Consider the following 22,390-nt stretch of genomic DNA (forward strand, 5'->3'; position numbering starts at 1 on the left):
AGAGAGAGGTCTCTGGCATTTTCAGTGAGGCTTTGGTAGGAGGAACGAGACAGCATCAGGTCTGCACAGTCGTTGACTGAGAAAAACACAGATGATTTCCTCTGGTCCTTATTTTAGTTTTACTCTTTGAACTTCCAGCAGTTTATTTATTATTGTTGTTGTTATTTTTAATTGGGGACAGATTGTTTTAGGAATCATCTTGGTTCCTTTTTTGAAGTTGGGTTTTTTTTGGTTTTTTTGTGTTTTGGTTTTTTTTTTTTTTTTGAGACTGGTTTCTAAAGTGCTCCACCTCCACCACCTGTCACTCTACGGAGGGCTACGACTTGAGGGCACTCACCAGTTCTGAGCTCAGCTGCGGACTGGATGGTGAAGGGCAGCGGCAGAAGGAGGTGGAGGTTCAGATCTGGAGGTAGGTGGCAATACAGTCTTTCAAAATAAAAATCCCCAGGCTGCAGCTCTCTGATAAATTTCCATACACTCTGTGCACCTAGAGAAATAAAACTAATCTACCAAATGTAATTCTCTCAGAAGGATTTTCTCCTTACATACAAAACCCTGGGATATTTACGTCCTCACCCCATCATTTCTATGTGATTAATCATATGTTGGTCACCTGTCACTAGATGGCATCCTGTAGTGTTTCTTAACAGCAGCTAACTAAGTTGGCAAAATTACAGCGTGGGCCATTTTTCTGTATTTTCTTCTTTGGTGTGGATCTAGAGAGTCTAAATTGGATACTGGATATTTCATCTTTATTTGCTTTATGGGTTTGGTTTTGTAAAATTTGTATATGCTTGAGATTCTTCTTCTCAGTGTGTCTTGCTAGGACATTACCTCAATGATTCTGAGTCTTAAATAAAGAATAAATTTCTGCTTCCTCTAAATTTTCTTCCAAGTCACACACACAAATATTTACTCTTAGAGACTTTGCAGAAATAAAATAAAGCTCAACACGTCCAGGATCTTTACCTCGACATGCAGGCAGAACAAGATCTACCTATGAAATCTTGTTTTATCCAAGCATGGCCAGTTGCCAGTTGGAATCTATTCACAGATAAGCCAGGTTGATGGGAATAATATAAAAATGATCAGTTGATGCTTTCAGAAACCTGTGATATTTATAAAGGAAATATAATAACAATAAATAAGGAAAACTGTCACAAATAAGAGTTAATGGTCATAGTCTTCTACTTTCCAGATGTGACAGGTAATTATGACCATTTTCCCCCCAGTTTTATTGAGAAATAATTGTTAATGATTATTTTTATTTGTTTTATTCCAAACAACCATATGTTACTGAAGAATGGAATCTAACTTTCATGTTGTCAGTAAAATAAGACAAATCTTTCTACATTTCAATTATGATTTAATGACCTGAAAATTTGTAAACAATAGCAATGTATTATTGATGATAAAATGTATTATTTGGAGTTAGGCTAACAAGATAAATGACAGATCAGATGATAAGATAGCATCTAATACAGTACTTGATATTCTAAATGTCTAAAATCTATAGTATTAATTTTCTATTTTCATTTACTAGTTTACTATCTGGAAAGATGGTTCTCCTTCAATTTATCTTTTTATTTTATTCTATTAATTCATTCAACAAATATTAGCTGAATACCTATGTTGGATTAGATGGCTAGAGATGCAAAAATAAATAAGACACTAAATTTGCCCTCAAAAAGTTTTTAGTTCTTTGTGTTGTTAAGCATCCATATAGTAAGTTTCAGAATCAATCAGCGGGAGTAGGAGGAGGAAGGAGAGAAGGAGAGCAGAGAGAGAAAGAAAAAGAGGAAGTGCAGAGTCTTAGATGAAGCAACCAGAAGTACGATTCTAGTCACAGCTCTGCTAGTGGACTCCCTGGAGCTCCCTCATTGTATGTGTAAATGAAATAATTTTACATAAAAGTGTTTTGTAAACTGTAAAATACTTTTTAAATGTACAGCTTTTTAAAGCTTTCTAATTTCTTCCTGCAAGAACCCCACAGTTTTCAAATAGAGCTTTGATCTTGTAATCAAGTCTTACTTCCTTTTAATTTACCCTCTACTTTAAAATTCCAACTGCATAAATAAACCCCATTAAATTACCAACTCCTCTTGTAACACAAAACAGAAACACTATGATCTTGGAGAGTGAAAAGGTAGGAGGCTAAACTAAAGAGCCCTGTGATCACATCAGACTCTGAGACATTAAGACTCTGCAATGATCACTTTCTCACCTTCTACTCTAACTCTTGCTCCTTCCCCTTGGATTCCTGCAGATGAGAAATGGAATCGCCAGCACATTCTATTACAGGAACTCATGCGGGATAAAGAGACCTCTTGAAAGTTTCATTCTGGTCCTATAACTTTACCTCTTTTACACTTTGACGGTAGAAAGGAAATAAAGTCCTAGTTAATGGATGGGTTTAGGAGATTCAGTGAAATACCACCTATTTTTACAGTTATTCAATAGTTTTGCAAAATGCTTCTCAGTTTTGAGTATGGCCAGTCATTTCATATTCTCTGATACAGAAGTCAGAGAACTTCCTTTTCCACAGATTGTATGCAGAAATCAATATGTAAGAAACTCCATACTCAAATATATTTAAGACCCCAATGAAAAATACAAAAAATGGTGTCCTTTGTCAAGTCCTTGACTGGCTCTGGATGGGTAGAGAGGTGTATTATCTTAGTTTCCTAGACTATTATCCGAAGGTTTTGCCTTTTATTTTGTTACTGTATTAAGTTGCATTTTTAGTATGATGACAGCTTACCAATAAAGATAATCTTCTAATTAAGCATTTGGGCTGAAGATAGCCCCTCAATATATCAGTATATCCTTATTTGAAATAGTCTTATTTCATTGAGAAAATAGAAAAAAAAGTTACATTCTACCTGTAGAAATTTATACCTATCCTTATTTTGAATGATTAGTTTTATTCTAGAATATTTATTTGCTATCCAATATGGGCTGGGAGAAAACTTGAAAGGTTGGAACTGAAAGGTTAGAGACAGAGATATCCATTTACCATATTGTTTTCTGGCTTCTCCTTCCTTTTTTAGGTTTATGACATTTTTCTCTTTAAAATATTAATTCAAGCCAACGAGTGTCTTAGGAATGGCTTATTAGTATTTGTGCATAAGAAACCTAGAAAATAAAAATCTGCATCATCAGTTCCAAAGATCATAGCATTTAAGTCTTTGGCCATCATTTTATTTGGGTAAAAAGATGTTTTCTATCACAAAAGTGTATGCACCTACATTTAGCCATGGACAAAACGTCCCTGGAAAGAAGCAGAGATTTTTTAAAAAATTATTTTGGGAAAGTGTGCTGAGGCTTTTCTCTAAAAATAAAATGGCATTTCATCAGCACTGGTCATTTTGTAGCCACATTTGACAAATGATCACAGATGCTCATAAAAATCTAAAAGGAACTGTGTGTTGTTCTCCTCTGACACGGCAAAATATCTTTCCTTTAACTGCATTTTAAAACAAAAACAAACTTTACCACTTTGATTAAAGAGAATACAGGAAGCCATAGGGTCCCACCCAGAGTTCCTGCATTCAAAATGTCCTCACGGGGAAGAAGGTTGAGGTGTTTTTAAGAACAGAACTTTCATGTTTCTGTCTCTAAACAATGGCGCTTCCTGTTTTGACCTCTAACCATGCTAAGCTATCCAAAAGTAAGATGATGGACTTCTCCTTTTTACCCAGTGAAGAGCATTTGTACCTCTTCTCAGCGTATGTGATTAGAGTGAAGATTATCAAAGCTCAATTTCCCTGAGGTCCTGTACATTGATCTATGGTCTCCTAACAAAAGTTGGGATTTTCCAAAATTTATAGTTACCTAGCTATGAGCCTGGTAGTCAAGCCAAGAGAATATGCACTATTCTTCATCTCAAATATAGGTCAAAAGCTGCATGTTGCCTCTAAATGTCTCCAGTGTTTTACTAAAAAAAAATTATCAACAGCCCTTAATAGTCAGGACTCTGTGATTGCCTCCTTTAAGACACCTTCTTTCAAAAGAAAGAGAGAGAAAAAGAAAAGGTGAGGAAGGAAGAAAGAGGAAAGAAAACAGAAAAGAAGGAAAAGAGAAAATAGGAGGAAGGGAGGGAGGAAGGAAGGAAAGAAAGAAAAATTAAAATAGAGCGAGAAGGCCATCACTTCAAAGTGATGCCAGACTGGCTGAGGCTCCAAGAGGGAGGGCCTTAGGCCTCTCACCAAGAAGATTCTTGGCTTTGGGCAAGAAAGAATTCAAGAGCAAGTCATTTGGAAAGAGAGACAAAGATTTATTAAGTATTAAAGTGAGAGAGGAGCTACTTCATAGACAAAGTAGCAGTCTTTCCTCCCAAGTAAGAAAGAGAGGGGGATTCTTCTTTTGCCTCTAACAAAGGGTTTTATAAGTTTTGGGGGGGTTTTTTGGTGTTTGTTTTTCTTTAATTAGCTAACCATAAGGACACCTGACTGGCTCAGTTGGTAGAGTATGTCACCCTTGATCTCAGGGTTGTAGGTTTGAACCCCACATTGGATATAGAGATTACTTAAAAATAAAATCTTAAACATAATGTAGGTAACTGTATAGGGAGGGGCTTACTCTTTAACTTTGGGTCTAACATTTACATTAGGTGGTTGGTTTTTCCATTGTGTTAGGGTTGTGGAATCATCCACAGGGTGCCATCTTAAGAATATCCAGCATTTATGACTTACTGCTGTAAAGAGTGGGGTTTTGTGGTCCTCTGTGAGTTGGATCTTGTGACTCTTTTTTTTTTCTTTAAGATTTTATTTATTTATTCATGAGAGGCAGAGAGAGAGAGAGAGAGAGAGAGAGAGAGAGGCAGAGACACAGGCAGAGACACAGGCAGAGGGAGAAGCAGGCTCCCCTCAAGGAGCTGGATATGGGACTCGATCCGAAATCCAGGGATCACGCCCTGAGCCAAAGGCAGACATTCAACCACTGAGCCACCCAGACTTCCCAGATCTTTATGACCTGCTGACTTTTAGAGTAAGGGTTAGCCTAAAGCCAAAATGGCATGACTTTGGTCAACGTGTCTCTCAAGTCTTCTTCCCCTCTTTGCCTCAAAAGTAAGAAAAAACTACTTGGAAGATTCAATAATCTGAGTACCTGTTGCTTCCCAAAACCAGAAAAAAAAAATTATTTTTAAACAAATCCTGTTTCACTTAGTATAAAACGTAATTCATGTTAGTTTTTGAAAAGTAGATACAAATTAATGGAATGCTGAGGATGTAAGTATGATCTCAAAACAAATAACAAAAGCATTTTAGAAGAAATATACTCAAAGTTTTGTTTTGTTTGTAAGTAGTACTATATATTGAAAGAGGACACTATTTAAAGTGGGGGGAAAATTCAGCAACAGTTCCATTTTCTTTATTATTGTGAAAATGACAGTTTATTAGAAATAAGAATATATTTTCTCAACAAAGACAAACCTTATCTGGGAATCTTGGAATTTGCCCTTCCATTCTTGAGTGAAGTTGTGTATTTCTTTTTTCTTTTCTTTTTTTTTTTTTAGGTTTTATTTATTTATTCATGAGAGACACAGGCAGAGGAAGAAGCAGGCTCAATTCAGGGAGCCAATGTGGGACTCAATCCCAGGACCCTGGGATCACGACCTGAGCCAAAGGCAGATGCCCAACTGGCCCATTGAGCCACCCAGGTGTCCCAAGTTGTGTATTTCTATATCCAATGTGTTGGCTTTAATTCTCAGATTCTATAAAATCTTCCTTAAATATAAATGTGTAAACTATTTTATGTATATTTACACACACAATTTAAATTATATATGCATAGAAATAAATGTTTTAGGAAGAATTAAGTGAAAGCTTTTTAAAAAATAGTTCAATTAATTGGGATAAACACATTGAAAATAAATTCCTTCAAGCATTCATTATCATCATTAATGATTTACATATGGCTTTTTTAAAATAAGAAATTTATATGTTTCAGATGTAAATTCTAGATTGTTACTCATACCAAATGATACTAAAACAATAAAACATTTGCTAAAGCAGAAGATAAGTAAAACATCCTCCAAGGTTGCCATTGGTGTAGCTAATAGCAAAATTGTTAAAGCTGCTAATCCCACTTGGAAATCTGTACAATGTGATCAGCAAATGCATGAAAAATATTAATGGAGTATCTGAGAAGACCAAAGACAATTACAAAACTCAATTTTTAGAATACATTCTAGAGCAAAAATAAGTTTTAAATGCAGAAGATTTTCTGACACAGTAACTAAGTTGATCAGGTTTTCTTGACTGATACTTCTATAAATTTATAAAACTGAAATAAAAAATGGGCAACTGCCAAAAAGGAATGTTTTCTCCTTCTTCCATAAAACAAACATTTTGTAAAATAATTTTTGCTGTAAAAATGATCACTGTTACACCCTCTCCTTAATTCTTCTTCTTTTTTAAAAAATATTTTATTTATTTATTTGACAGAGAGGGAGAGGGAGAGAGAGAGCACAAGCAGGCGGAATGGGAGGGGGTGGAGAAGCTGACTCTGCGCTGGGCAGGGAGCAGGATGTGGGGCTCAATCCCAGGACCCTGAGATCATGACCTGAGCCAAAGGCAGATGCTTAACTGACTTTTCCACCCAGGCACCTGGCCTCTCCTTAATTCTTGATTTATGTTTTTTAAATATATTTTCCATAAATAAAGAATTGGTAAATTATTTGATACTCTTGATTCACTATCAGTAGCAGTCTGGTCAGATGATTAGATAACAGATAAATAATTTTTTAAAACCTTTATAAATAGAATATGAGGCCATGATAATCCTTTAAGTTCAAGGAGATACTCCACATCTAAGATCACTCTTACCTCTAAAGGTCAATTGCTCGGCAGGTTCAGTTTTAGATGGTGAGTGCTCCAAGAGCAGGAACTATGAAACCAGCTAGTCTGTATTTATAGTATAGGAGTACCACTCACTAGTATCTCTAGTAAATTAGGTCAATTTACACCAGTAAACTGTAGTTTTGTCTTTTATTTTTTTAAAAGACTTTTTTTAATTTATTTGACGGGGAGAGAGAGAGAAAGTACAGCAGGGGAACAGCAGAGGCAAAGGGAGAAGTAGGCTTCCTGCTGAGCAGGGAGCCTGATGCATGACTCGATCCCAGGACCCTGGGATCATGACCTGAGCAGAAGGCAGACTCTTAACTGGCTGAGCCACCCAGGTGCCCCTCTTTTATTTTTATTCAAAATTTTTTTTTTAGGATTTACTTATTTGTTTTAGAGAAAGAGAATATGAGCAGGAGGGGCAGGATGAGAGAGAGAGAATCTCAAGCAGACTCTGTGCTGAGCTAAGAGGCCAACATGGGGCTTGATCTCACAACCCTCAGATGATGACCTGAGCCAAAATCAAGAGTGGGTCACTTAACAGACTGTGCCACCTTGGTGCCCCTATTTACTTACTTACTTACTTACTTACTTACTTACTTACTTACTTATTTATTTATTTAAGAGAGAGAGAGCACACATGAGCTTGAGTAGAGAGGGGGAGAGAGAGAATCTTCAAGCAAACTGCCTGCTGAGTGCAGAGCCTGATGGGAAGCTCGATTCCATGACTCATGAGATCATGGCCTGAGCCCAAAGGAAGAGTAGGAGGCTGAGCCGACTGATCCACCCAGGCACCCCTAGTTTTCTCCCTTTAAGTGGAAAGGGTAGCAGCCCCTTCACAGTGTTGTTCCGAGCACTCCATGAGATAATTCATGCCTAGTGCAATGTCTGGGACACAGCAGGCATGCCAAAAATTACCAGTTGATGGGATCCCTGGGTGGCTCAGCGGTTGAGCACCTGCCTTTGGTCCAGGGCGTGATCCTGGAGTCCTGGGATCAAGTCCCACATCGGGCTCCCTTCATGGAGCCTGCTTCTCCCTCTGCCTGTGTCTCTGCCTCTCTTTCTGGGTCTCTCATGAATAAAATCTTTAAAAAAAAAATACCAGTTGCAATAATGTTGTTACTGAAGATGGTGCAAATGATGATACTTATGCTATCAGGGTTTTAAACTTCCTCCTGAGAGTTTTAGTTTTATCTGGGACTAGACGGTAAGCACCCTTCCCACCCTCGTTCATGTTCTCCTTGAGACCTCAATATCTACACAGAAATAAAGTGTTAGAATTACACTCTCCTATTCCTGACACCTTCCCATCTCAGTAGTTCTAAGGAAGTATGTAGTTATATCTCAAATGTGAAATTGTAGTCAATACAATTATAAAGTCAAGTTTGGAAGTTCAGGAACACAAGACCCATACTAGGAAAAACAAAGAGAATTAGCAATCTATAAAAATGACAAAAAGCTAGAAATATGTGGTGGATTAGGATTAGGTGGGGAGCCACTGTGATGCTAATTAGAACTGTAAACTCCTCCCAAAGAGCCGGGCAGGAAGACTTTAGGCTGAGGCAGGCTGAGACCATTTTGACCTCTCACCCTGTCTCCCCTGACCAAGATAGAAGAACATTTTTTTAAGGGAGAGCAAAACCATATCCTTTTTCTTTCGAGCCAATGCACCTTGAAAGCTGTTCCTGGGGTAAGTCTTCTCATGTCCAACTCATCCTAGACTTAAGATAAATGACCACCACCGCCATGGAAAGGACAGTTAGTAAGGTAGCGTGTATTTCCTTATTATTTAAACACTTGAACTGAGGTCATGGGGAATATCAATGGGCCAAGCATCAAGAATGGCAGAGTGCTTTAGGGTATTAGTGGAATATTTTCTTGAAGACATAAACTTGTATTTCTACACACTAGAAACTGCTTCTCCAAGGAGAAATTTTGCTGCCTTTAGTCTTGAGATTCATGTGCCTTGTCCCTTTCCCCCTTCCAGATCCCTCTCTCATGTTTTCACCAGAGTAACAGATCTAGGAACTACTAACTATAGTGAAGAATGTAAGCATCTGGCACGTAGAAAATTAAACTATTGATGTTTGTTGTATATACAGGGAATCGTTCACTGGAAGCTTTAAATTGTTAGATTTGTGTTTTTCAAAGGAAGTCATTGTAGGAAGAAACAAAAGTCGGGTGACTGGCTCTTTGCCATATCTCTAAGCAAGGTTAACTGTTCACTTACGGTCTTTGGAGTCAATAGAGTGGTCCACTCTATTGTGAAGAGGAAAAAGGCAGGGAGATGACACCTTTGATGTGATCCTCTCAAGATTTCTTTCAATTCTGAGCATCTAGATTCTAGGATGATGTAGAATGTTGGATATATGACAAAACTATCGGGCATCATTATATAAAGTAATGTGCAAAAATGTGAAGGTGTGTGTGTGTGTGTGTGTGTGTGTGTGTGTGTACTTTGCTGTGGCAGGGAGGAATATTTCTTTTACCCTATTAGGTTCTGGGGCTGGCCTAAGAATCGAATCGACATAAAACAGATTAACGGGAGAATAACATACAAATTTTCTTTTTCTTTTTCTTTTTTTTTTTTTTTTTTACAAATGCATGAGAGTCCTCAGATAGAAAATGAAGACCTGAAGAAGCCATCAGGCCCAAAAGCTTATGGAAGTTTTTACACAGATCATAAATTGTGAGGATATGATAAGACACAAAGGAGTGTGGGCTGGGGCCGTGGGTTGCGGGGCAGTGATGAGGAATTATAGGAGAAGGGAGACTAAGGGAAGACAAGAGTTACTTTAGTAGGGGGGTACGCAGGTCCATCCCACAGTGACATCTCTAAGGACAAGATTGTTCCCTTCCTCGTAGACGGAGGGCGCTTTTCTCCTTGAAAATGTAATACCTGCTTTTAGGTGGGAAATGGGGGACCAATAGCTCTTCATACACCTTCAGTTCAAAATCATCAATATGCCAAAGGGGAATATTTTGGGGTGGCATGTCTTTAATCCCCTCACCTAATAAACTTTTTTCAGATTAGAAAAAAAGGCAACTCAACAAGAAAAATCTTTTTAATTCCTACTGTGAACTAATCTTGCAGCCACAGATAGTGGTACATGGGTCTGTGGATTGTTCGTAACGTCTCGGTAATTTGCAGAGTAAACACACTGGAGTCCTTCAGTTAACAGCAGATAAATAATCTGAGGCTTGTGTGTAATTTAGTCAGAAAATAAGCAATTTGATCAGCAAAGATTTTCAGGCCGATCAGAGAATTGAACTAGTAAATTGTTAAATCAGTTAGATACGTAACATTGTAATGGAAGAGATACGTTGCTAGCACGACCTTATCTCCTAGAATTGATCATTAATTCCAAGATACTTGAATGATGTGATGAGGGAATATATTCAGAAAAATCAAAGGACAAACAACGCTAAAAACAGTTCCTATGCTAAACCAGTCAAATTAGAAGGACTGATTCGAATTGCAAAACACTGTTCGGAAATGATGAAATGGAATAGTAAATGAATGTGAATGGAAGTTAGGAAGGACAATAAACAATGAAAATAAGTGCAGATAAATTTCCATATTATGTAAATGGGCACCTTAAGACATCTTTTTAAAAAGACTTTATTTATTTATTTATTTATTTATTTATTTGAGACAGAGAGAGAGCGCCCGGGCGCAGCACAAGTTGGGGGGGTGGTGGAGGCAGAGGGAGAGGGAGAAGCAGGCCTTCCACTGAGAGGGAGCCTGACACAGGGCTCAGTCCCAGGACCTTGGGTCATGACCTGAGCCAAAGGCAGACACTTAACCCACCGAGTCACCCTTGTGCCCCCTGGACCTTAAGACATTTAAAAGACATTTTTATAATGCTGACCACGTTGGAAAAGTGGAAGTAGAAGAACCAAAGAAAAGTTGCATCTTATCATACATGTCGTATAATGCAAAGACTAAGATAAGGTGGTTAGACGGTGGATTCTGGGGACCTGATGCTGAACCTAGATGATGCGGAACGACTTTGCAAATCCTGCCTTGTGTTACCTAATCTCTGTTGGAATTGCTTTGTGCTCTTAACCTTTTTGAACGTGTTGCACCTTTAGATTAGCCGTGTGGAGGGTACAATTTTAAAGATAAAAGGAAATCTCTCACAGGCCCAGACAGATGAGTAGGCATTTCAGGTCAATGCCAACTTGGAAGCTTACGAGGGGGTGTCCACTCCCTGGGATAGAAGCTCAGACTCCGGGCTATTGGAAGGCCTGATGTGTGAATTAACTCTGTTGGTACAAACCGTCTTCCAACTTGAAATTCTCTCAGTTCCCCGCTGTAGGAGGCCCAAGCCAAGTTTAGATTTCTGAACGCTTGTCTCTTAGGAAGTATTATGATTTAGAAGATTAAAACCTTAAGGAGAAACAGTGTTCAGGAAATAGAGGTCAGGAGTAGCCACGTAGAAGGTTTACGACTGCTTTGCCTCTCACTAAAACAGAGCGACGTCGTGAGCACACTAAATAAACCTACTATCTCTGACACATCAGCAATAAAGGGTGTTCATAGGATTAATTTTTTTTATTGTACCTTGCTGTGTGCTCAAAACTCTTCAAGGTCTCAACTCTGCAGAGCTTCAGTGAGATTGTCTTTCTTGTTCCAGGTAACGTGAATCTTGAGTTTTATTTTTCTTCTATTGGCATGAGTGGTAGCAGTTTGTTTCTTTGATTCAGGATCCCAATCCTCAAGCTTTTTAACATACGATAATTTTAATAATTAATACAAATTTTTAAAAAGATTTTATTTATTTATTCATGAGAGACAGAGAGAGGCAGAGACACAGGCAGAGGGAGAAGCAGGCTCCATGCAGGGAGCCTGATGGGGACTCGATCCCGGGACTCCAGGATCACGCCCTGAGCCAAAGGCAGGCGCTAAACTGCTGAGCCACCCAGGGATCCCCTAATTAATACAAATTTAAGTTCTGAATTATCTTTCTGTAACCTGCTCCAATAGCCAAGTAGATGTATCTTCATTTTCTCTAAAACCTGACCAAGTCTTAAACTCTTTTACTGATAACTTCACCCTGAAGCTCAGGCCCTGAGATTTGCACTCAAGTCCCAATTACCCTTTTCTGAAGGTGCCATCCCAATGCACCTCAGGGCCTGGAATTTCTTCTTCCTCTTAAACTTCCTTTCTTTTTCCTAATGTGCTGTCCTCTTCAAGTGGGGTTTCTATTCCCAACGCCCATGTCCCTCTTTCTTAATCACCACAAGCAGAAGTACTGGTCAGTTCTCAAAGGCCAACACCGAAATGTTGATAGTTTGCTAAATGCTATCCACAAATAAAGCTGTGTGTGTAATAGATTTTCTCTTAAGGGTCCTACGGGTAGGAGAAGCATTACCCTACTATTAGTAAATAGCCCATTGTTGGCTGTGAAACCCAAATAATTGAGGTTTCAAGGACTGAAGGGCAGGTGTGTAACAGGTAAACCACAGACACGGCCCTCCCTGTATGCAGGGCCCCAGGAAAACAACGGGGAGGAATATTCAAGACACTTGTCAGCAGGGCCCTGATTACAGCTGCAATACTTCAGCGGGCCAAGCTGTGTTTTGCACTGTTTGAATCCCTAAATTTTAAACATTTCTATAGAACTCTAAAATAAACTATCTGAAGTCTGCCCAGAGCTTATTGTATTTAGCACGCGATTCTAAAAGCCTTCCAAAAGAGCCACCTTAGCAGTTCATTCCTTTTTACTTATAATAATAAGTTAAGTCTGTACCCTGGCCCAGAGATGAACTATTTATGGCTTTCCATCTTTTTGGCCCAATGCCCTGACAGCTTAGTGACCAGACATTTCTAGATATGCTAACTGAAGATTTGGACCATGGGGGAGTCAACTTTGCTCTTGACTGGAGATCTAGTTTGTGTTATGAATAAAACAAAACCCTTCTCCCCACCTCCCCCCAGCTGCTGTACCTAGTCAGATTCCAAACTCTTCTCAAGGTAAAACAGCAGCCTCCCAAAGTGAGTCCTTCACTGCATTTGTAAAGCTGTGACGGTGGGACACCCAATATTGTAAGACATAGCTTGAGATTTGTAACCATACTCTTGATATTTAAAAAAAAGGGGGGGGTACAAAAAAATGGAAAAGCTGAACAAAAAATAGGCTGCAAAGCAAAATCTGACTCCAGAATTTTGGCAAGTTTTCTTTTTTTGACTGCAATCATTTCAAGGAGAGGGTAGCCTCTTCCTCCAATCTCATCTTTGCAAAGAAGCACATCAAAGCCGAAGAAGGAGTCCTGATCTTTCCCCTGCTGGGACCCGAAGGGCAAGATGGGGCTGTGTGTGTAACACAGCCATGGAAATAGGATGAAACTCGTAGCTGTTTTCCTGAAGCTTATCCCAGAGTTGTCATGGTAACTCCCGGGGGTGGGGGGCGTGTAGACTGTTGTAGCTTCAGGGTATAATTTTGGGCTACATTCTTAAAAGAGGGCATCAAGTGCTTGCATTAAGAGTTACAGAAGAATCTTTTGGAAGTGGATTAGACTGAATTAAGATTTTGGTTTGGACTTTTGAGAGAGTGGGTGTCTTGGGAGAAGACAATAGAAGAAATATGTCGATTGGAAAGTCTTGCTAAATCAAGGGGTGGGTGGCGGTTGGAGCTCAGAGAAGCAGAGATTCATACCAGATAGCAAAACTAAAAGAAAGAATCTGAACGTAAAAAACAATTGGAGCCATTTGCTAATCTAAGTATGCACATTCGGCTCAGAATTGGAGCTTTTTTTATTTTTATTTTTATTTTATTTTATTTTTTTAGAATTGGAGCTTTAAGAGAAATTGCCCTGTGCTATCAGCTTCTCTGTTGTTCTATTGGTATTACATATGGAAGCCTCCATGGCAATGGATTGGATCCTGCTGGTTTCCTATATTTTCATTCTGAAATGATTTCTCCTCTGTGTTAACAGCCTGTATGAGCTTTTCTCTTCTTACAGAAAAGCTTAAATGAAATAAAGTCTCATTGCAGCCGTTTATTTATATATATTTTTAGAGATTTATTTATTGGGGCACCTGGGTGGCTCAGTCAGTTGAGTGCATGACTCTTGGTTTCCTTTCAGGTCGTGATCTCAGGGTCTGGGATCCAGCCCCACGGCAGGCCCTGTGCTCAGTGAGGAATCTCCTGGAGCTTATCTCCCTCTCCCTCCTCTCCTCCCCCTGCTTGCACATGCCCACGCGCTCTCTCTCAAGTAAATATGATTTAAATTTTTATCTAATTTTTCCTTTGTGGCAGTCCCTAAGCCTGCCTCTCTGGTTTTTCAGATTCAAGTACCATATCCTTGAAGGAACAGGCTTCTGTACAAACAAGGTACTCCTTTCCGGAGCTTTAGCTTCACTAGAAAATTTTGGTGAAAAGAAATTATGGAAGAGACTGCCAAACTCAAAACAACATTTGAGACAAAACAGAACTAGGAAGACCTACCCTGTTTGGGGCAGGACAGCTTCAAGCCACCTGTGCCCAACCTGCCCACCCTCCATGATTTTCACTATTAATACTTGGGGGAAAACAGAGAAGCCATGATTGCAGCAGTTTCCTGGGGATTCCTGACGATGAATCCAAACCGTGCAACGTGCAAGTACCCCCAAATTACTATTGAATTACTTACACCTGGTTCAGGGCATGGTGACTTGTCTTTTTACAGCAATCTCAAGGCCCACTGTGGGCCAGTGTGATTCCAAGTCAGAGGTCAACACTCGATTCTCCATATGCCAAGTCAGAGCCACCACCTGTTTTTCTTTGCTTTTCTTAAATATTTTATTTCTTTATTCATGAGCAACACAGAGACAGAGGCAGAGACACAGGCAGAGAAGCAGACTCCATACAGGGAGCCGATGTGGGACTCGATCCCAGGACTCCAAGGTCATGACCTGAGCCGAAGGCAGACCCTCAACCCCTGAGCCACCCATAGGTCCTCCACCACCAGTATTTTTTACAGCCTTCACGATAAAAATGATCTTTACATTTTTCTATGATTGAAAAAGATCAAAAGAAGAATATTCATGACATGAAAATTATATGAAATTCAATTTCAGCTGCAAATAAAGTTTTATTGGGACATAGGCCAGAAACACATTCGTTTCTGCATTGTTAGGGGCCGCCTTCTTGCCATTAAGAGCAGAGTTAAGTAGTTTCCACAGAGACCATATGGCCTGAAATATTTACTCCTTGGCTCTTTACAGAAAATTGTAGCCATGCTCCCCACTATGGGATAACCCACAGCCTGGGTTATCTAAATTTAAGACATCAATCAAATTATTTTAATACTCCATTAACAAGAGTGTTCTAATAAGAGTTCTATTGTTCTGCTATCAGTGCATAAAAATACAGAGATTAGATTTCTTAATGTTAAGACTAACAAAAAGACAAGATACACAAAGAAAAGCAAGGGTTGTTGTGATACTTCTAAGTATCTCTTCCAAAGAAAATGGAAGACTTTTCAATGATACTCACTGTTAGGTTTCCTTTTACATATCAGAAATCAAAATGCCCTGGTTTCAACCCCATGGTGACTGGACACTCCCACTTGATCAGCAATTTTCTTACAGAGAAGTTAATGATCAGTGTGTGCAAGTTCAGATTCTGACCTTATTTGTCAAACTGTCTGTGGTTCAATGTGCTGGGAAAACCGGCAAAAGGAAGGAAGCGTTCAGATATGTGTCTTCTGAAGCGTCATTCATCTTGAATTAATGAAGAACCCAGAACAGTTTTCTGGGCTTGCTTTATATTTATTTATTTATTTATTTATTTATTTATTTATTTATTTAGTTTGTTTATTTATTTATTTATTTATTTATTTATTTATTTATTTATTTATTTATTTCTGGGCTTGCTTTAAACAGAGGAAAGGTGTCTTTTTGAATTAGAAGTTGTGATTCTAATTTAGCCAAGTCTCTCACCTCCCTATTTAAGTCTGGAGAGTGTGGTATTTTTTCCTTGGGTCTTAACCAATCTTTTTAAAAAATCAGAACAATGGGATTTACAATTGTACCTTTGCCTTATCAGAGTCCTTCTCCACTTTTCTACTGATGTACCTACTGGGTGATGTTCACATGGGGTGTGCCCAAGGTTGTACATAATCCCAGAATCCACTGACGACAATGCAACCACACTCAGGCTCGTAGGATGGGAGTAAATACAAGAAAACCATAAATCCGGGCAGTCCTGGTGGCTCAGCGGTTTAGTGCCGCCTTCAGCCTAAGGTGTGATCCTGGAGACTCGGGATTGAGTCCCACATGGGGCTCCCTGCATGGAGCCTGCTTCTCCCTCTGCCTGTGTCTCTGCCTCTCTCTCTCTCTGTATGTCTCATGAACAAATAAATAAAATTTAAAAAAATAAAGAAAACCATAAATCCAGTCCTATGAGTATTTTAAGTCAACTCCAGTACATTTATGCCAGTTTTAGGACTTGTGAACAAGTTGGTTGAAACACATCTCACACACAACTAGTCACAAGACCTCAGTTGAACAAGAGCTGTGGCCTGAGAACACATTTAATTCGGGTTACATAGCCAAAACATTGGCTGCGCTGGCCCCTTGGCCTCCAGAGAGCATTCTCTGGGAGGCAGCAGCCGGAGTGGCAGCGAACTTGACTGTCATGGTACTTCTGTCGGGAGAGGCTCCTGGAGATTGAACATTAATAGCCTCTTGCAGCCTCACATTTGACTCCACTTCTGGGACACTTTGCCCCTTTGGATCCCATTGCCCATCAGTGCAGTGAGCTGTTCAGTCCCACTGGACGTGGGTACAGGTAAGAGATCACGCCTCCTCTGTATGTCATTTCCCATAAGCTGCCAAGGTGTTCTCAGAAACCTCAGAAACAGCTGGTGTTTTGTGGCATCAGAATTACTTATTTCTGTACATGCCCCGCAGTATTTTCAAGAATGTGCTCATTTTCACTGGACGTGCATGGCTCTCTTCAAGGTCACACCTTCTCAGAATCGTTTCCCTCACGTATTTAGGACAGCAGGTATTTCACGAATAAGCATTCATCAAAATCATTCAGTTGGAGTTTGATATAGAGTGCCTCCTTTTAACCAGTCTAAAAAATGGAGGGAAAAGTTCTGGTCAGTGGATCTAGGTCGAGAACATACCTACATCGCGGGGCACCTGGATGGCACAGTCGGTTAGGCAGCCCACTCTTGGTTTTGGCTCAGGTCATGATCTCAGGGGCCTGGGATCCAGCCCTCGCTGGGCTCTGTTCTTAGCCGGGAGTCTGCTTGAAATTCTCCCTGCATTCCCACAACTTGCACTCTCTCTCTCTCTCTCTCTCTAGTAAATAAATAAATCTTTTTTTTTTTTTTAAAGAATACCTACATTTAAGGAGAAAATGAAATTTTCTAAGTCAACAGCACACTTTTAGACTTCTTCTCACTTATAATAACCGTAGTCTCATCAGACCTGAGCACAGGGCCCATCTGTTGGGTAGGCTGAGGAGTGTCAAATCGTGGTAATGACGTCAGGCAGGTTAGGATAGCTGCTGTGACTCTCCAGGGAACGTTCATTCCCCAGGGAGTTTGTAGGCTCAACTGCCAGAAAGGGGAACACAGTCCTAGTCCTGAAGTCAAAGCAAAACTCCCCTTGAATGTGAATTTGGTGGCTGTGTGTTCTGCACAAGCAAGACGTGTGCTCTGAATGCAAGGTTTGTTGCAAAAACCGAAATTTAATTGGTATCAATGATGTCTAGATAACACATTTCCCGTAATATAGAACTTACTTTCTGGAAGTGGCCTATGCTGCTTGGCGTTCACAAGACTGACACTAAGGCTGCCCACAGGGTCTTAGCCATCTGATTGGATTTTTCTATTCTGTTTCTTGATCAAGACATCAAGCTTTGTGTTTTTTGCTATAAACAGATCTTCCATCATGACTTTTTTTTTAAGATCTTATTTATTTATTCATTTATTTGAGAGAGAGAGAGAGAGCACAAGCAAGGAGAGGGGCAGCCGGAGAGAGAAAAGCAGACTCCTGGCTGAGCAGGGAGCCTGAAGAACTCAGGGAAGCAACATGGGGCCCCATCCCAGGACCCTAAGACCATGACCCCAGCCAAAGTCAGCCCCTCAACCCACTGAGCCACCCGGGCACCTCGCATCTTGATTTTGAACAACATTCCTTCTCTTGGTTTCCTTTTCTTTCTTTCTTTCTTTCCTTCTTTCTTCCTTTCTTTCTTTCTTTCTTTCTTTCTTCTCTCTCTCTCTCTCTTTTTTTTTTTTTTGGTTTATTTTTTCTTAGTGTCTTAAATGCTTTATGCCAGTCATTTTTTTTTTTTTTCATTTTTCACTTTTAAATTTTTGGTTGCTTTTCCCACTTTATTTTCTTTAGTAATTGTATACCTTCAATTTATAATGTGAATACGCTCATGTTTGCAAACATTCTTTTTCCAAAGAAGTGATAGGATTTGATGGATTTCCTTGGCATGTCAGAAACTGACTTAGCAACATGTTTCTTTAAAAATCTACCTTTGATTACAGTGGATTTTTTCATGTCATACATATAGTTTCTACTTTTTTCAGCTTTATTTATCATCTACATAGAATAAAATTTAATAATTTTGAGTACATATTCAGAAGAGTTTTGACAAATGTGCAATCCCCATAACCACTACCAAAATCAACATACAGAACACCCATAAGGACTCCCTGCCCCTCTGCTATTAATCGTCTCGGCCTCCCGCCCCCCATGCCCTCAGTCGCTGAAAGGCCTACTCATCTTTCTCTCACTGGGCCTACCTTTTTAAAATTTCATATAAATGAAGTCATCTTGTGTGCATTCTTTTGTCTTTGGCTGCTTCCACTCAGCAAAATGCTTTTGAGATTTGTCTGTGGCCAGTGGCTTGTTTCTTTTCACTGTTACATGTATTTGTAGTTTATTCCTTGTTGTGAAATAGTTTTCCATGGAACAAGTCTACCACAAGTTGTTGATCAGTTTACTAACTGATGGACATTTGGGTTGCTTTCATTTGTTGACTATTACAAACAAGCTCCTATGAACATATCACTCAAGCCTTTGTACGAATATACATTTTTGTTTTCTTGGGTAGATAACCAGGAGAGGGATTGCTGAATCATACGATAAATGTATATTCAATTTTTCAAAGGAACTGCAAAGAGTTTTTCAAAGTGGCTCGACCACTTTGCATTCCCACTAGCAGCGTATAAGCATTTCGATTGTTTTACATAATCACCAAAACTTGATACTGTGTTATCAATATTTTAAATTTTAGTTCCTGTAGTGGTGATTGATGTGACTTTAATTTGTATTAGCCTCATGAATAATGTTTATTTTATCTAAAAAGACTGTTGGTTTTATTCATTTTTCTTTTCCTGTTGTCCATTTTCTGATTTCTATTCTTTTTTCTGTTTTACCTTGGTTTACTTTGATCTTATTCTTAACTGTTTTATTTTAACGGAGAATGAAGGCATCAATCCTTAATGTGATTGCTTAATGTGAAAGCTCTTAGGTCATTCATTTTATTTATGTATCTACTTTTTTAAGTGATCTCTATGTCCAATGTGGGGCTCAAACTCATGACCTGGTGATCAAGAGTCATATGTTCTAACAAGAGCCAGTCCTCTTTCATCGTAAATCTTTCTTCTCTTGTAATATAAGCATTTAGTATTATAAATTTCTCATCAAACTCTAATTTAGCTGCATTACATACAATTGCTATGTTGTGGGATTTTTGTTTTTGCATTTGTTTTAGATTTTATTTACTTATTTGAGAGAGAAAGCACGAGTTTGGGGAGGGGGCAGAGGGAGAGAGAGAAGCACGCTCCCTGCTGAACAGGCAATGCTATGGGGATGTGCGGCTCCATCCCAGGGCCCTGGGATCATGATCTAAGCCAAAGGCAAACACTCAACCCACTGAGACACTCATGCACCCCAACTATGTTGGGTTTTTACTTTTATTGATTTCAACATATTTTCTTTTTACCTTGGGTTATTTGGAAGTATGTTGTTTAATCTAACTGCTTGAGAATTATCTACATATCTAGAAAACTACTGCTTTCTTGTATCCTTGCTTTTTGGCCAGACACCGTTTTGTTTTTGTTTTTCTTTTTAAATTTTCAGTACTATTAAATTTATTGAGATTTATTTTAAACCTAAAATCTGATGTATCTTGAATGTTTCATGTACAGTGGAAAAAAAAATGTGAATTCTGCTGCTGTTTCTGGATGGACCACTCTGTTTATGTCAATTAGGTCAAGTTGACTAACGATTCTGGTAGTTTCTGTTTACTACTGCAACCCAAGTATGGTCAGTTGTCTATAAATATTTTTTGCGTGAATGAAGGAATACATGATCTGTATTGTAACTATGTTGTTTTTAATCCCCCACTCGGAGTTCTAAAGTGGCCTGGCTGAGGAATAATCTCAAAGCTGATCAGTGCATCTATCTCCCTAGCATCCAGACTGTCACATCTGAGCAGTAGGTTGAAAGGCCACTGGGCCTCCATGGCCTCCCTTTACGTCAGTTCTAGACCTATTACTGCAAAGTTTGCTGTGTACACAGTTTTCCTGGTTACCTAAACTTCAAGAGATTGTCGATCATTTCTTTGTACATGAAACCTACCTTTCATTATTGTTCTGAAGGAAAACATCCAGAAGAAAAGAACTTACATCTATGTAAAGAGAGTCGGTGCAAATCTGATTTTCGAGGCAGGCAGCTGAGGACGGGCGAGGGAGAGGGCCAAAGGGAAGGGAGAGATCGCAGCAGTGAAATTTTTATGACCTAAGTGCATTCTTTAGTGATTACAATTTTTTAATGTACTCTCTCTTTACAGAGTGTTTGTTTCTTTGCATGAATCTTTTAAAAGAGATGTCACTCGTGTTCGTGGCCCAGGAATAAAAATGGCAGTCCCTGAAATCAAGGTTATCAGTCTTTTTAGAATAACCTCACAATCCCCACCACCACCAAAAGTTGTATTCCATGCTTCTTTCTTTTTTTTTTTCCATGCTTATTTCTTTTAAAACTTCAGGCAAATAAACATTAATTTTATTTTGAGACTTTTACAACACCCCTTGAAATTAATATGTATACACTGCCTGCTAAAAAAACAAAAAAACAAAACAAAACAAAACAAAACAAAACAAAAAACAGGATTTCAGGATTGGGATTGAATTGTTTGGTAACTGTGACACCTATTAGCTAGAGTTGTAATTTGTATAGCCTCCAACAGTGGTGAGAGCATGCTATTTTCCTAAATTAATGCATTGGAGTCCACATAAAATTTGTGTGCTATTAATGTCCAGCTCTGCTTCCTGTCATTTCAGTCCTTTTTCTTCTTTTTCTTTAATTCCCTCCAAGGAAACCTTGATGGAAATCAAGTCTGGCCAGTTTTGTTAGTTCTTGCCTCAAGTATAAGTGCTATCTTTAAAATCAGAGCTCTGCTTGCTAGTCTGAAGTGCTTCTAATTAGGCCAAAACATGTCTTAGCCTGAGAAATTTCTCTGCATAATTTTAAGTTTTAATATGTAAGAAAGCTGGCCAAAAGAATATTATATGTGGATTTTTGGGGGTTAAACCTATTGAAACCAATTTAACACAATTTGCTATAAAAACTTCCCTCTAGCCTCTGAAATATTTTAATTAGATACTGCTCGGAGTATGCAAACATTAACTTGACATATTCTTGTCTTTAGCTCATGGTCTCCTACATTTTCCCTCTGACTATTTTTTTTCTTGTGTTACTCCCACAAAGGGATTCTTTGTGGCTTATTTTTAGATAATCAGGAAGGATGATGCTACTCTGGTATGAAGGAGAATCATTCTGAATCCAACGAGAACAGCTTAGTTTTGAGAGCCTGAGAAGGAGGCCTTTAGTCACAGCTCTGGGGACCATCCCTGACTGCACTGTGGGAGCAGTTACTGGATGAAGTGGCACGTGCAAGGCCTTAGTCTGAGCCACTGTTCCCCTGGTGTGCAGGGTAAGGGGTGGAGGGAGAGGGAGAGGGAGAGAATCCCCAGTAGACTCCCCACTGAGCACGGCGCCCTATGCGGGGCTCCATCTCCCGACCCTGAGATCATAACCTGAGCCAAAATCAAGAGTCAGATACTTAGTCAACTGCGCCACCCAGGCAGCCCCAAGCCATGACCCTCCTGATGCCAAGAGGAAGAAACACACACTTCCCCTGAAAGGTGGTTATAAATCCTGGTACAGGGCTACAGGAATATGAATCCTCTCTGTCCCTATACCTTGGGATTAAGTTGGGTTGTTCCTAGATCGAACCTTGAGTCCCCAGTGCCAGCCTGCTTTGGAAAAACCATTCACTGTATTATAAGCGTGCTTCTGAGGTTGCATCGGGCCCTTAGCTGGTTGTAGGGTAGAAAAGGACCCCGTCCTCAGAGGCAGTGAGTGCAGCCCTGTGCTGGGACACTCTGCTTGCCCAGTGGTGCATGTAGTACAGCCTGCAGAAGTGTGTATGTGGCTGCCCAGCTGCTACATCTATGACTTGCCCCTAGGATCACTCTTGGCAGGAAATAGTCTGTCCTGAATGTTTGGATGGTGATAGCTAGAA

General features: G+C 39.4%; 1 protein-coding gene across 2 annotated transcripts in view; it reads left to right on the forward strand.

Annotated features, from left to right (window-relative positions):
- Positions 1-265: 265 nt before the first annotated feature.
- Positions 266-22,390, forward strand: part of SLC39A10 (solute carrier family 39 member 10) — a 136,733-nt gene continuing 114,608 nt past the window's right edge. Inside the window, exon 1 of one of the 2 annotated variants that reach the window (XM_038585213.1) lies at positions 266-409. Coding sequence is in view for 1 of the 2 variants with exons in the window: in XM_038585209.1 (XP_038441137.1) it covers positions 364-409 (46 nt within the window). In the remaining variant the exon portion in view is untranslated. The remainder of the gene's footprint in view (positions 410-22,390) is intronic. The other variant, XM_038585209.1, reaches the window with a different exon arrangement.

The sequence above is a fragment of the Canis lupus genome, chromosome 37, assembly GCF_011100685.1.
Source record: "Canis lupus familiaris isolate Mischka breed German Shepherd chromosome 37, alternate assembly UU_Cfam_GSD_1.0, whole genome shotgun sequence".
Classification (NCBI taxonomy): Eukaryota; Metazoa; Chordata; class Mammalia; order Carnivora; family Canidae; genus Canis; species Canis lupus.